General features: G+C 38.6%; 1 protein-coding gene across 1 annotated transcript; it reads right to left on the reverse strand.

Annotated features, from left to right (window-relative positions):
* Positions 1-2,505: 2,505 nt before the first annotated feature.
* Positions 2,506-15,133, reverse strand: LOC101846990 (2-(3-amino-3-carboxypropyl)histidine synthase subunit 1). The gene is made up of 11 exons (XM_005107885.2): positions 14,951-15,133; positions 12,877-12,953; positions 12,182-12,315; positions 10,711-10,832; positions 10,125-10,279; positions 9,067-9,185; positions 7,211-7,279; positions 5,951-6,107; positions 5,236-5,336; positions 4,414-4,492; positions 2,506-3,351 (listed from the first exon to the last, which is right to left on the reverse strand). Exons 1-11 carry the CDS (start codon positions 15,021-15,023, stop codon positions 3,109-3,111), a joined length of 1,329 nt encoding a protein of 442 aa, XP_005107942.1. The 5' UTR covers positions 15,024-15,133; the 3' UTR covers positions 2,506-3,108.
* Between the last annotated feature and the right edge of the window lie 19 nt (positions 15,134-15,152).

A 15,152-nucleotide genomic window follows, 5' to 3' on the forward strand; every position in this document is an offset into this window, starting at 1 on the left:
AATCAACAAAACGACTTGCATTCAACGATCATATAAATTAGCATACTCGGATTCAAAGCTGATGTAGCTTCGCATAATTATTTTCCTCCTACAAAGAAACTTATCTACTCTATTCCAAGAGACCATCGATCGCACATGTACCATGAATCATTACACATGCTTAGCCTAGCCTATTCCGCACATTTAAAAAAAAACCCAAAAGACAAAAACCCTTCACACCAACACATGCGTTGTTGACGCGCATGTAAGACATGACGTGTTTTAGCGGGTGCAAGGGCCGGCAGAGGCAGGACGGACGGCAAGTACACATGCGGCTGTTAGCGTGAGGCCACATTACAAGCGAGAGTTGAAGCTAGCATGAAGCTAGTGATGAGCGATAAACTTGGAGGTGCCATACTAAGAGCTGCCTTTCTCAAGCGGGAAATAAGTGCAAGCTAGCAGAAACAGCTGAGGTGAGAACTGGTACCGTATGTTGACTGGCCGTGAGGTCAGAAACACGATTTAAGAGACGGGGTGAGTAATTTTCGAGACTCTTGTGGAGCACGCGGAGACGTCTAGACAGCCGGGGGATGAAATCTGCAAACACTGAAATGTGAGGGCAAGGTGGTGTCGCTGTCTCAAAATGAGCCAGGCCGAGTGGAAGCGAGAAGAAACAGCAAAGTATAGTCTCTCTCAAAGCTAGCGAGATTCGCGTGGGAAACGCACATAGTATAGCCATTTAAACAGAAATATGATTATCTGTTATATTTCTTCTCGTTCCCGCTCAGCCCCGCTCTCTCGCTAGCAATGTGGTCTCACCCTTAGTGTTAGTGTGTGTGTCTGAGGAAATGGGAAGGGACGGTGGCGACAAAGGTACGACCGTTTTGGGTGTGTTACGTCAGCAGAGAAACAGATGCGTCGGTCATACCCCCCCCCCCACTTTCCCCGGCTACTGAACAATGAAAGACAAGCTAAGGCATAGATCTAGATCAACGTAACGAATTGTAGCCTAGTCTGTGGAAATAAACTTTGCCGTGTGCTAGGCCCTACAAAACAATGCAACACAACTTGTTGTTTTCATTGCTATACATGTACACTTGGATCGAACACTAAGGTTCAAAGGAATTAAAAGTCAGGCCCGACCACTTCGTCATATCCCTTTTGTGGGAGAACCCATGACTTACTTCTCCTAGCTATGAAATCACATGTAACTAGTAACTAGCACTATGTAACACAAAGCCATTTTTTTGGTACCGTAAGTGTTTTACGGCGCTCGCAACTGCGTAAGGTCAAATGAGCGCGAGGGACACGCCTAACATGTTCAGTTGGTAGGAAATTTTGAATTTTGCCTTCGGCGGCGGCCGAAGCCTACTCTTATCGATTTTAGACCACCAAGGGATCTTTATATTAACCTGTGCAACTTGCACACGGGACCTCCGAGATTTTTCGCCCTTGTCCGAGAAGGCTAGGTGTAGATCTTTCCTGCCAGAAGATCAAGGGTGAGGCTGAAAGGCAGCAGTAAGAAGGAGCCAAGGAGTAGCAGTAGAAAGGCTGCAGAAAGAGTCAGGAGCTCAAAGGAGGGGGCAAAGGAGGTGAGAGGGGTGTGGTCATGGGAATAACTTTTGCAACACATTTGAAGAGGCAGTAAAGAATACTGCAGCTGATTAAAGAGCACGACTAAAACAACTCATGGAAAGAAGAGGAAGAAAGAAAAGCAAGGAGGTGTCAGATAGATCAGGACAAAACTACAAAGAAAAAAAAGTTGAAAGAGCAGACCACAGCAGAACATAAATTGTTTTCAAGTAAAAGGGGAGGACACGACAAAGACGAAAAAAGACAGATGAGACAAGGAAGAGATTTTGTTGAACCAAGAAGAACACAGACCTATACATCTCAATAAAAATCCCCCATACACACACTAGTTTGTACACACTAGAGGGTCATGCTTAAAAGAATTTTAATATTGCTGTTTTTTACACCGCCATGGACACAATTTAGATCATTTAGGAGGTGGGCTTCCGACCCTGTCTGTCAGGGCCAATCCAGGCTGAGAGGGATACAACATCCCAGCAGAAAGACAGAGATATTCTATTAATATTTCTCCCTGTTCAGGAACCAAACTCGGGTCTTCTATGTGCTACATCCCAGACGCTGTTCAACACACGGTCTCAATAATTTCTACATAAAATATGTAATATTTTTTAAACAAATCTGAACTATGAACAAAACTATACTACGTACACAGAGCTCAGAATTGAATTAAAAATGAACATTTCTGACTAGATTTGAGCCATTGCCAAAAGATGTCGGCCTCAAGAGGGTCATGGAGGCCACAAACAAATGTTGATCAATTTCAAGGAATCTTCGTCCATGCATGCAAACCTAATTTGTGCATATAGTTATCAAATGCCAGTGCAAGAGGTCAAATGGTTTCTGAGATATGATGATGTCTGTTGTGGAAATGTTAATTGTCTCGAACAGAACAACAATGATGCCAAACATTTAAGGAAATAAATAAGAATCTAGTATGGTAACATTTTAATTTTATTGTCAGAACCAGCTGCATTCATATCAACAAACACAAACAACAAAATGGTGTTTTGTGTTTTCAAAAACTCAATGTTGTATTGTCAGAGTGTACAAGTACAAGACAGGAGGCGTTCAATACCTTGGAAAGTTTTTGTTCCTTCATAAAATAGAAAAATATCGTTTTTTTAATTTTCAACTGTAGATGGATCCATGGATTCTAAGACCACAATTAAATTGTTTTCCTTCTCTAAGATATGTTTCATGCATCCAGGATATTAGATTTACTAAAACCTCAGACAGATAATCTCATAAAAATTTGTCCAGAACCCAATGGAAAAAAAAAAAGTTGAATTAAATGGTAATATCTGATTCACATTTTTCGAACTGAAAGTGTGAGACTTGAACATACACCACATAGATCTACGAATATACGACTTTTATGCCAAAAAACGTCAAGTATCTAGTTGGTGAAAATTTCTTCACTCTTCTTAAGTTTTCCATACCAATATATTTCCTCAAACAGTACGTACCATCTCCGTCTACAAATTTGTACAGACATAACACACTACCCCACCCAATCATTCACATTGTCTTGCAAGGCTATCTCGTTCCTTCAGTATCACATGATTTCTCCACAGTGCTCTGACAGCAACTACTGCTTAAAGAACAAAGTTTATCCGACGAGGAGGAAGATGGATCTGTAGCTATCTTGACCCTGGCCTTCCTCTGCCGCGGTGGCTTATTTACTTCATTGTTGACAGTCCAGGATCCCAGGCTCTCATTGGCGTAATAGTCCATTGGGTAGGTGTCCTGCCACTGTGCTAACTGTAGGGCCACACTCATCTGAAATGGAAAAAGTTCAGGAATAGGTTCTCCTCTGAACTTTAGGTGGCATCACTGGTAAGACATTAAGCATCAATTAATGTCACAACATCAAGAAAGCTGGTCAAATTAGTTGCATTAACACTATGCAAATAATCATCATTCACAATCCATGTAAAATGTGCTGTAACAAATTATTGTATTTAGTAAGTGCTTTACAGCGCTCACAACTGCATAACTGCATAAGGGCATATGAGCACGGGATGGATTAAACATTTTTCAGTTTGGTAGGAATTAATTTTGAATTTTGCCCAGGTGCCGGCTGAAGCCTACTCTTATCGATTTCAGAACATCAAGAGATAATCTTTAACATTCTCAACTTGCACACGAGACCTCCTAGATCTTTCGCCCTTGTCCGAGAAGGCAAGGAATTATATCTTACCTATGCTAATATCAAGAGTGTGGCTGAAAAACAGCAGTAGTAAAAAGGAGCCAAGGAGTAGCAGTAGAAAGGCAACAAAAGAGTCAGGAGCCAAGAGGAGGCAGAAAGTTGAGACGAAGGCAGACAATGTAACATGCATAGAGAGTAGAAAAGGTGAAAGGGAAAATTTGTTTAGGGAGAAAATTTTCCGTCATTGTCAGGTTTCCAACCAGGCACCTATTGAATGAGAGACGAACACAGCACCTCTAAACCATGAGGGCCCCCAACAAAAGTATAAGAGGAATAACTATAAATAAGTCTGTCATGAACCTTCAAAATTGTATTTTGTCGCTGCTGAAACATCTATATATGTGAGTTATACTGACAAAATGAGTTACCTCTCGCATTCTGTGAATGAAGATATCGACTGAAAACCAGCACATGTCAAATTTGTAGATTTTCAAATGATGCCATTTTCTTCATGTCTTTTATCATTTCAAACTAATAAAACTAACAAATTCAACATTTAAATTTGACGTTTCTATGACACAGCAGGAGCTACAATTCATCTTAACCATTAATTCTTCTATTTCGTTGGAGAAATATTCTCCTCTGCAGACGTATTGATCATCATCAGACATAGACGGACAAGCTATTATTACCTCATACGGGGAAAGAAGTGGTTTACTGAAGGCAGCGCCCCAATCAATCGACAGTCTTGGACAAGCTATCTGAACCCAGCTGCACGGAAGAAACAAAAATACAATGAAACTTGAACATGTTATGATGTATTTCTAAAAATGGTACAAAATTTATTTTGAGTTGAAAAGTGCTCGGAAGCATAGCATAGAAAGCACAAAGGGAATTGGTAAAAGGAAGACCTTGTATAGACAATATGTAGCTCCAATACAAGCCAGCTCAACACCTCCCCCTCCCCCACAGCCCATTGAGACTACATGGAGTTTTAACAATCAACCCCTCCGCCTGCCCCCCCCCCCAGCAGTCCTGGAAACCAATTAATTACAGTAGCGAGAAATGGATAGCCCAAATAAAATTTCAGGGAGGGTGTTTGGTTATCTAGGTTTATAGGAAACCCTAATAAGCATTTCCCATGTAAAAAACACAGACCCTTAATGAGAACTCTCCAAGGGACAGAAAGTCATACATCTTGGGCATTTAAAAAAACATCATCAAAAAGATAACAAATCAGTACTTTTTAATTTCAGATAACTGAATGAAAAACCATAAAGACAAAATTTAAAAAATCCCCCAAAAAACAAACACTTTGTTGAAAATAAAGGCTGTCCTGCATTTATCTCACTAACCACTCCAACATATACAGTGTAGTACAGTTGCACTGATTAATGACCATTTTATTGGTATAATAAGTTAAAATCAAAGTCATAACAAGAGAATGAAATAAAAACAACAGATAGTTATAGTACTTTTCCAAATGAAAATAAAAAACAAAAAGGAATACTTACGCATCTACATCACTCATGAGCTTCAGTTTGTCTGGAAAGATTTCAGAGAGAAGTATTGTGACATGATCACGACCAGATGCAGTGATCTCAGCCCTTAGATTCTGGTAGGGAGAGAAAGATAAGAATGACAATTAAAAAAAAAATCTTTAGACCATTATGCGAAAGTTGTTTTTTACAATAGTAAATTGGTGGCCACTACAATGTTACCTCATTCTCCAGCAAAAGACATCGGAACAGCAGTTATTTTACAGTTTGAGTAAAGAGAAGCACGTTCACACAATAACAGCCATTTAGAGCTGGGAAAAAGCAAGAAAATCTGAGGAAAAAAACAGAGGAAAAGGAAAGAAGTGCAGTGTACCAGTGGTGTCCTCTAAACACCTGCTTGGAACAGCAGTTATATTGAGAAGAAGAAGATTATACCACATATATATATACATGAACGAATTTTAAATACAAAGAATATGCATGTATAAGAAAAAAATTTGAGACTCGAAAATCTGTTCGATATGTGTGTGCAAGAAAACCCCCCAAATATCTAAGGGGTAACTTGAACTCTCAACAGTATCTACACAGGCCCAGTCAGAAATAATCATAGATGACATGTACTTTGCTTTTCAGGCTTTTTTCTGACCTGCTGAACTTTTTCTCAGCTCAAATACAATGCTTATCATGATAAAAAGTCAAAGTTTGTCAAATTGATGTCTCAGTCACATACCTCCATGACCTTGGTAGAACCTTGTCTGCCAAGGGTGCCCAGGATAATGCCAACCTTCTTTGCACTCTGGGCCTTACTGATGGCATCCTGCCTCACTTGCTTCATGCGGTCAAAGTCATAGTGTTCTCTCGTGAACAGCTTGCTGTAGGGATCATACCTGTGCAAGGACATAAGACCAAAATGGCATGCAATTGAAAAGTCATAAAGTTTGGCTCACAAAGAGGATACAGTCAAACCCCATTGTATTGCCTACCTTGGGACGAGCACGAAGTTGGTGGTACAACGGGGCTGGCAGTACAACGAAGTTCTTATGTCCTCTGTTAAATACAAGTAGCACTGACTGCCCAACATCAAGTAAACTTGTTTACCAAGCACGAGATTAATAAATGAGTTAACTCCCTTCGATTTGCCACTAGGACTTGAGTGTGAGTCCTCATTAAATAAAAGCCCCACAGGCATTTGCCAACCAGTAAGTAAGTTGGGCTGATATCTGGCGACACTTGATATTTTGCTGGGGAGCTGAGATGATGAGGTTCCTGAAGTTTCTCCAGGCTGCTTGACAATTTAATTCAATTATTTTAAAATACTGGCGGCGGCGATACAACGAGGTTTGACTGTACTATTTTTCCCCACATTTCAAGCAACATCTGAAAAATCTTAAGACCGCCTTTTTTATTTTTGCTATGGCATAAACACTTGTTTTGCAGAGGCCCCATCCACATGTCTAAATGTGCTGACTAATAGGACTATGAAAAAGAACGTAATGTTTGCAGAGGGAAAGTATGTTTTAATTCTAAAATGTATCAGTCCACTACCTGCAGAGCCACTGTTACTAATGTTGTTGAAGAAAAGAAAAGGTTTTCTATCACTTTTAATCAAATAAAAAATGCAGCCAAGACCTTGCAAATTTCATCTTTGTATAAAGTAAGGGTTCCTGCATCTATACAGACACCTAAAACAATTGCATCAGATTAGATTGTATTTTTTTTTCCAGCTCAGTTCACAAGGTACTTGGCGCCATATATATGGAACACTAGGCTCAAATCCCTGCCATGTGCATATTTGAAAGCAAAGGCAGTTTATGAATTTACAGTCTTTAAGGCTCTCAGTCCAAAGGAAATTGAAATTAACTGAGGAAAATAATATGAAATGAGAATAAGTTTCAAGAATAGGTACTATTAGTTCTTGCTGGTGCATGTAAAAGGAATATGAGCTAAATAGAGGGGAACATCAAAGAACTTTCACGTCACCAGAACTGACCTGTATGCTGGGACCAGTGGATTGTGGATCATGATTGACTCTAAATGAAAGCGCCCATCTCCAAGGTAACTGAAAAACATAAAAGCAAAGTAAATAGTTCTGAGATAAGGTTATTTTTAAACCTATATTACTCAAACGTTTCATAGAATTACTCTGACTAATCTCAAGCATGATTACGTACAATAACTATTTAGCTTCACACAGACAAATCAGTCATTTCATGGAAAGATTCACTTTTACACAAATCTAACTTAGAAAATAAAATACAGGCCCATTGGTCTTCTTTCACTACCCGTCATGGACAGAGGCGAAGCGTCTATATAATCAAATAATCACTGCTTCCCTTCCTAATTTTGAAACATTGTCGCAGTCAAATTCACCCATAGACGTAAACCTCATAAATTAAATGTAAAAAGATGTTCATAATCACCAATGAACAATAGACTATGCCTAACCTTCAAAACCGTTTCATTGCCACAGAAATAGCCTGTTCGCCCCTATCGGGCCACTCCATGAGCAGTCACAAGCTTTGATTAAGTAAGCTTAAAGTGAGGCTGGAAGAGTCAACCAATGGATTTGAAGGGAACATGTGCATAGCAGTCAGAACTGTTTCATTGTCACATATACCTTGTTCACCCCTTTCGGGCCACAGTTATAAGCACCCAGACGCGCTGATTATCTAAGCGAACTATTACACTGGTCGAGTCTACCTCACAGATGTGAGGGGAACTAACTCCTAATAATCCTTTGACTCCTGCTACTACACTGCTAGTGCTTGTTTTTTTCCTCGACTTTTTAACGTCCTATAATCAGATTGTGACCTCGATTATGACAGCGGCTCCTGGCCGCGAAAAGCTAGACAAAAAACAGCCAAATGTGAAATAAAAAATTAATAGTTGGCGTGCTCTACCAAAGTGTTTCGGCTGTCTGGTATAACATGCCATTGTAGTGCTGACATCTGTGCTTCTTTTCTTGGTGTTCGTGTGTTCAAATCTAAAGTTAAATTTAAGGTTAATTAGAATAAATATTTAATGAAATACTTTCCCGATTATTTTAGCGGTTGAACAAGCATACAACATGAATTCAGGATTTGTTTCCATTCACAACTCAGAGTTGCCGCCTCCAGTGCCAGTAAGATTCTTGTGACTTGTGTGAGTGTGATATCTCCAGGCCCTATCTGGTCCCATTTCACTTTGATTACCCTGTCAAACAAGTCAGCCTTCGCCCCTGGTCATGGATGAGACTCATAATTTTAGGAATCAGTTACAAGTTTTGAACAGATTTTGCTGTTTTAAGGGGTTAAATGTTGCCACATTCAGAGCTTACAAATAAGTTTGTAATTACTTAGGAGAGGCAAAAAATCTGATAAATTGTGCACAAGAACTGTCAAACAGGGTTTTTCCTATGGGTAAAGGATACATACTGTTTTATCTACTAACAGGCTTTGGGATACCTGGAAGTTTAAAACTTGCTCAATATACGATAATCCATTATATTTCTAAAAGTCTCACTGCACTTTTTGTGCTATTGGTATGACCATTAAAAATAACAATTTTATAACAGGTGGGTAGCTTTCTACTATAATGTTTGTTGCTTCTATTTCATGATTACAATATTCCAAACTCTGCACCACATGGCATTCTCTTAAAATAAAACCATTGCTATAATCTTAACTAAGTTTTCCTTTAATTTCAGTCCATGCAAAGTCCAACTTTCTAAACGGATGCAAACCAGGATTTACTTTTAGAATAGCGTAGTGACAAAGATCCCACTTGCTCCATCAGGTCATAAGATATAACATAGATGGGTCTGTGCTGCATAAACAGCAACTGTCTGTTCAGATTCAAAACACTCACATGATAGCGTCTGTGTCGGAGAGACGAGGAGACGTACAACCCAATATCTCCCCTGGTGACAATGGTTTACATTGGGGTGTGCTCACAACATATTCTTTGTTCAGTTCTTGCCGTGCACTCTAAAAGAAGAGAAAATATCAAAATGAAACAATCCTGAAAATTTTTTAAAGAAAATCTAATACATTAATTTATAGTCTTTTCTTTTTTCTAAAATTGGTGTTTTTTTTCCTTCGTGACTCATTGTAGCAGAGGAAGATAGGACTAACACTAACATTAAAATTTCTTAAACGCAATCCCACATTTTCACTCATTACCACCATTGAGTCTAAAATCATCACTGCTCTCAGATCAATGACTTATGTCTATAATCCTGGAATCTCTATCTGCCATTACAGTTACTTGTTATACTAAGTATGCACGTACCACACTATTGGACACTATCATATGCACTTTTTTCTACTAATCAGATGGCGTCAATCTCATATAAATGGGCAAGGGGAAAAAAATATTTTTTTAATAGTGGTTTGTGCCCTTCAAAATTCATTTTTACCATTTTCAAAACCATACGTCTGAACAATAGCCAACACACGTACCTTACATTGCCAATCAAGGCATGGCTCAACATGTTAACATGCCATTATTCAAGTGAAAAACACTTTTTAGACAAAACTATACTCCTTACCAAGAGTTTAAAAAAGCACAGGTTTAAAAAAAATATGTATTTCCTACAATTTACCAATACATCAAGTTGATTTAAAGAAAAAAGAAAAACAAAATTCAAATCATATTTCAATAGTCAAAACTGAAGCAAGGATCTTGCGGAGTAACATAAAACGAACAACTGTGACTGCCTTTTCCAGAAGAGTAAATGCAATGCATAAAAATGATCATAAAAAACGAAATAGCTAAGAACAAAAAATTTGTAAAAATCAAGAGTATCCATCCATAAAAAAGCAAGCAAAAGATCCACGAGAACCCATTATATATATCATGTACTCGCTAACCATCACCACTTTTGCACATTACTTAAAAATCCCTCCCTCAGCACAACAACTCACCTGTAGAGCAGCCACAAACTGTATTGTGCTCACCAGGGCCAATCTGGTTCCAGCATCAAAATTGAATTTGATGGTGTCCATGAAGTGCATCATGTCAATTTTGATGTCCACAAAGATATACAACATTTGTATCCCTTCAGTCTGATCGATTGGGACTGAAATAATCGAAATTAGACCAAACTGACATGTGACAGAAAAGCTGGACAGCCAAAAGGAGTGAAGAAATCAACAAAAACTGAGTAAACAAAACTTGTCAAGTTGAATCCTGACACATATTCTACTTTTATTAAATATACACATGAAGACATTCCATTTTCAATTATACTCCTTGAGCTGAAACGACAATGACTCACAGCAACGGCTAAAAACCGCTTAGTTATCATAAAACTACAGAAGTTTACACGTCACCTTCAAAGACGAGTCTGTCTAGTCTTTGTATCACACGGTTAGGGTTTCAACCACCCATCATGACAGGAACATTATTTAAGAGGCCTGACTTCAGATGGAGGGGCGGTTAATGGAATAAAAAATCCATCTTGCTTTGACAAAAAAACTTTAAAAAAAAAATTGTGTCTTCAACACTCACTCAAACAACTGTGTCCATAGTGTACCATGAGGTCAGCCCCGAGAGCTTTGGCAGTGAAATCATCGACACAGCAGGCTCCATAAGTGACATCACCCATGATGACAGTCTCCGCTTCTGTAAATCTATGACAAACAAACAAAGAGTATTCGTATGATTCCAAAACAAGAGTCAGCCAGGGAAAGAATTAAAATGGAAAAACCAGTCTTTTGTGCGCTGCTCACTTCCATAGATGAACAGGAGGCTTCCTGTACGTGTCATTAAAAGATAGATATTTTTGTCATTCAAAGATAGATATTTCTTTTTGACCTATACTCTGATAAGTTTTTCTTAATGGATAAAAAATGGCACATTATATAGTAGTCCTTTACTTTTACAACATTATACAACAGAAAGCATTAAAACAAAAGCGTAGATGCACGTTTAGTTTGAAGATTAAAGTACCTGTATTTATAAAGGTAATAAGTATTGCCATGTACAGTGGGTGTCGTATTCAACGAGGTCACATTCAACGAGAAGTCGGCTCCAAAGAGGCAATCTTTAATCCCCGATTTTTTTTCCCTCTCTATATCTTTTTATAAATGTACGTCAGCTCCAACGAGGTTGCAAACAGACTGAAGTCGCTTCCAATGAGGTCGCGATAACCAAATAAAAGCAATTAGCGGCCCCAAATGGTAGGGATTTGAGGGGGTGGGTGGGAAAGCGATGCGGGCTGTGTGAAACTGGATAAACTCTGGATTTTTTCAATTTTCTTTTCTTCCCCTGATCAGAAAATCTAAGCTCCAGGCTTTACTTTAAGTAAATCTATAGATCTAAGCCTAGATGTGAGAGGGTATGTTCCCACACGAGAAGTGTTCAGGAAAAAAAATATTTTAAAAAGCAGAAATGACGGTCACAACACAGCTCAAACACATGCATACAGATTTTGTTTGAGATTTTCTTCATAAGGGGGAAAAACTGTTTCAATTACTGGTACTTGTACATCGTGTAATAAAAACTTGTCTCCTTTCTTTTCTTTAGCCTTAGTCACGTTCAACGAGAGGTCAGATCTACCGAGGACAACAAGCCGGTCCCGGCAACCTCGTTGAATGCGACATCCACTGTAACAGAAACTCAAAGACTAATGTACAGATGAGACCTTTCCCCAATTTTTCTCCAACTGTCTTAATTGGACATCTATTCTCACTAGGGTAATGTGAGGAAAATTTGTATGAAATGCCTTTCACTTCCCATAGACATAATGTTGGGTCCAGACGAGGATTAGAATTCAAACCACTAGACTAGTAGCACCATTCAACTACTTGATAGTTGCTTTCCTGTTCATAAAACAGTGCACACAGGACATGCACTAATTGTGCTACCCTTTAAAAGCAGTAGAAAGTCGAAGGAAGAATGAATCCTGTGTTAAAAAACTTTATAACAAAAGCTGCCCGCTCATTGCAATCATAGAAAGTAAAATGAAGAGAAAACTTACTGCTCAATAATGTCAGCAATAACACAGGAGAAGAGGAGCAGACCCTCTGGAAATTGCAAGGCTACTCGTTGCGCTCCAGTCTGACGGACTTTCCAGATTGTTTTGTGGATTTCAAAGTTGTAGTTCTCAGGTAGCTGAAAAAAACAAACAAAGGAAAAGTACAACTGAATCAGTACAAAAATCTGTATAGATCGTTAAACAGGAGGTCATGAACATGAGATACTTGCAAAACGAGAATGTCATGTAGAAATATTTTTTTTAAAAGCCACATCAACAGTGGCCATAAACAGTTGCATAAGAAAAAGGAATTAGAGAATAAACAAAAGAACTGGCAACACTCCACAGGTAGGTAACAGCAAGCTGTGAAGCAGAAGAAGATAGTGGAACCTAACCAATTAATTTAAAAAATTTACATCGGTATTCTGTAAATTGAAGAAAGCTTGGTCCTATGTTATGATGTACCAAAAAATTCTTTATAATAAATATTCAGCCTTGAACCTAGCCTTTACTTACTTACTACCCATTACGCCATCTGGCATTTAGGGCAGCAACAAAGGATCTCCAGCTCTGTCTGTTTTGGGCCATCTTGGTCAGCTGCTGAACACAAGTACCTTACATTGCCTGCTGAATCATTTTTAACAAAATAAAAATGAAAAAAGAAATAAGGTATTAATTTACTCATCTTGAGGACTCACCTGCTTAATAGCAGCATTGATCTCAACATCATTGAGAATCTCTTCTGGGATTTGATGTGCAGTCCTGCGTCCTCTGGCTGTTTGGGGTAGTCATAAACACATCAAAAGTTAGAGCAAAAAAATCATGTAAACATAAAACCTTGAAAGTCACAATATGCAATAACAATCTTACTATAAGATATTTGATTTATATAGATTGGCTTGAGGCGTTTACATTGTGAACTCTTTAGTGTCGGAGCAAGACTATTTTATATAATTCAAAAGGAAAAAAGCAGCAAAATAAACTTAGGATAATCTTGGCAAAAAAGCTGTGGGTGCATAGAAAGGTCACAGGAGTGGTGATGAGAAGTTATGATTGTGTGTCTTTTTACTGCAGCAACTCAGTCACCTCAGCACCTCACTGCCCAGTATGCACTATGGTTTTGTCCCCTTTCAGCCAGTAGTGAGCATATCATGATATCTGCAGTGTGCATGATCTTGATCTATGCAGCTATGAACATGTGCCTAGATATATGCTCGGGACTGACTTCTGAAGTCCAATCAGTAAGAATACCCCCCTTCCCCCTAAACACACACACACAAAAAAATGCTTTCATTAAGCACCTGTACAGAGAAGGAGCCACACAAGAATGCATGCCCCCCTGAATTTAACCATAATTAAAATTTGATGTTTTGCAATTAGGTTTGATATCTCTCCATTTCGGCTTGTGTGTCGAAAAGTAATCGTTTAGAACCAGAAGTAATCGTCGGTGGAACCAAAACCTAACACTCCACAGTAATAGTTGAGGCCAAAACCGGATTATCCCATAGGTCGGCCTTATATAGGACCTGCGTGATTCCCGGGTAGCTCGGCTCATGCCCTATATATATATGGCCTGATGCTTCCAGGGTTGATTTTGCAAAGGCCTACGCTTTTATGATTTTGTCAGGTTTTGTCGGGTTTCGTCAGTTTTCGATATTAACCAGTACCTTATTTCACCATCTGTATCATTGATGTCATCCTCATAGACCATCAAGAAGATTGCGTAGCCTACATTTTGATTCGATTGGGTTCTTGTAACGAAGTTACATCTAGCGGGAGCAGCCATTTTGATAGCGTGCAGCTAAGCTAATAAAAACAAACAAACGGAGTCTAGATTTTCATTCATCATTCACAAAAAGGAAGGAGTTCCGCAGAGGGCTGGCCGACCAACAACACACATAAGAGGAGATATTTTGAGCGGTTATACCCTAACCCCTAATCCTAACTCTTGTATGTTCAGAGGACCTTGTCATGGTAGGTGCCGGCCCTCTGTGGAACTCTCCCCATAAAAATATCACAATTCACAGTTTCCCACTTCGGGCGAAAACTAAGAACAGGAACCTTTCTTCTTACGTATTGTAGCAGACTGCGTTGTACAGGAAGTACAGGAGCTTTGCGATGAATTAGAAAACTCACCATCTTGTAATCATGATAATAGTCGAGAGTACCGTTGTGGGGGTGTGACCAACATAACATATATGGACCTCGATCGTGACTATATCTATAGAGAGAATCTATATATAATCGCCAGCACCGCTTGAGGGTTATTATTATTTGGTTATGGGACGAATTTTTATGCTAGATCCTACATCTAGATCTAGATTATAAATAGAAAAATACGGTTGTAATTTGTAATTTTGAAAACAAAGACGTCAAAGTAGACCTATCATTCTGATTCTATAAAAGATACACTATCCAGCAGTGCCTTTATCATAATTAATTGTGATTAGTTAACAAGATTTCGAGATCTAGATTAGTATCTTAAAATTAATATAGACCTAGGCCTATATATAGTATATATAGATCTAGATCTAGATCCTAGATCTAGATTAGATAGAAGTAGATCTCTAGAAGCAGGGCCTACTAGCTTAGTTAACTTTTAGTTTTAGTACTAGATATAGATCTATTACTAGATCTATCTAGATCTACATCTACATCTATATCTATATCTCTATATCTAGAGATATAAATATATTAGTAGTATTGTTGTAATTTGTAAATGAAGGACGTGAATTGTGTGGAATTTCTTGCCAGTTGTCTAAGGACACTTACCCTTGGGATTAGAGAAAGTTTTCCTTTCCGCAGAGGCTGCAATAACAGTAACAGCTGTTTCACCTGACGACATATTAAATATTATTACCAATTAAGGCTGGAATGAAATGTTCGTAAGATGATTAGGCAGTTGAGCTGAAAGTGAAAGTATAGCAGAAAGGTCTGGACAATTTTTCGAATTTGGGAATAGCTTCCCTTTATT

This window comes from Aplysia californica, unplaced genomic scaffold (assembly GCF_000002075.1).
Source record: "Aplysia californica isolate F4 #8 unplaced genomic scaffold, AplCal3.0 scaffold00640, whole genome shotgun sequence".
Classification (NCBI taxonomy): domain Eukaryota; kingdom Metazoa; phylum Mollusca; class Gastropoda; order Aplysiida; family Aplysiidae; genus Aplysia; species Aplysia californica.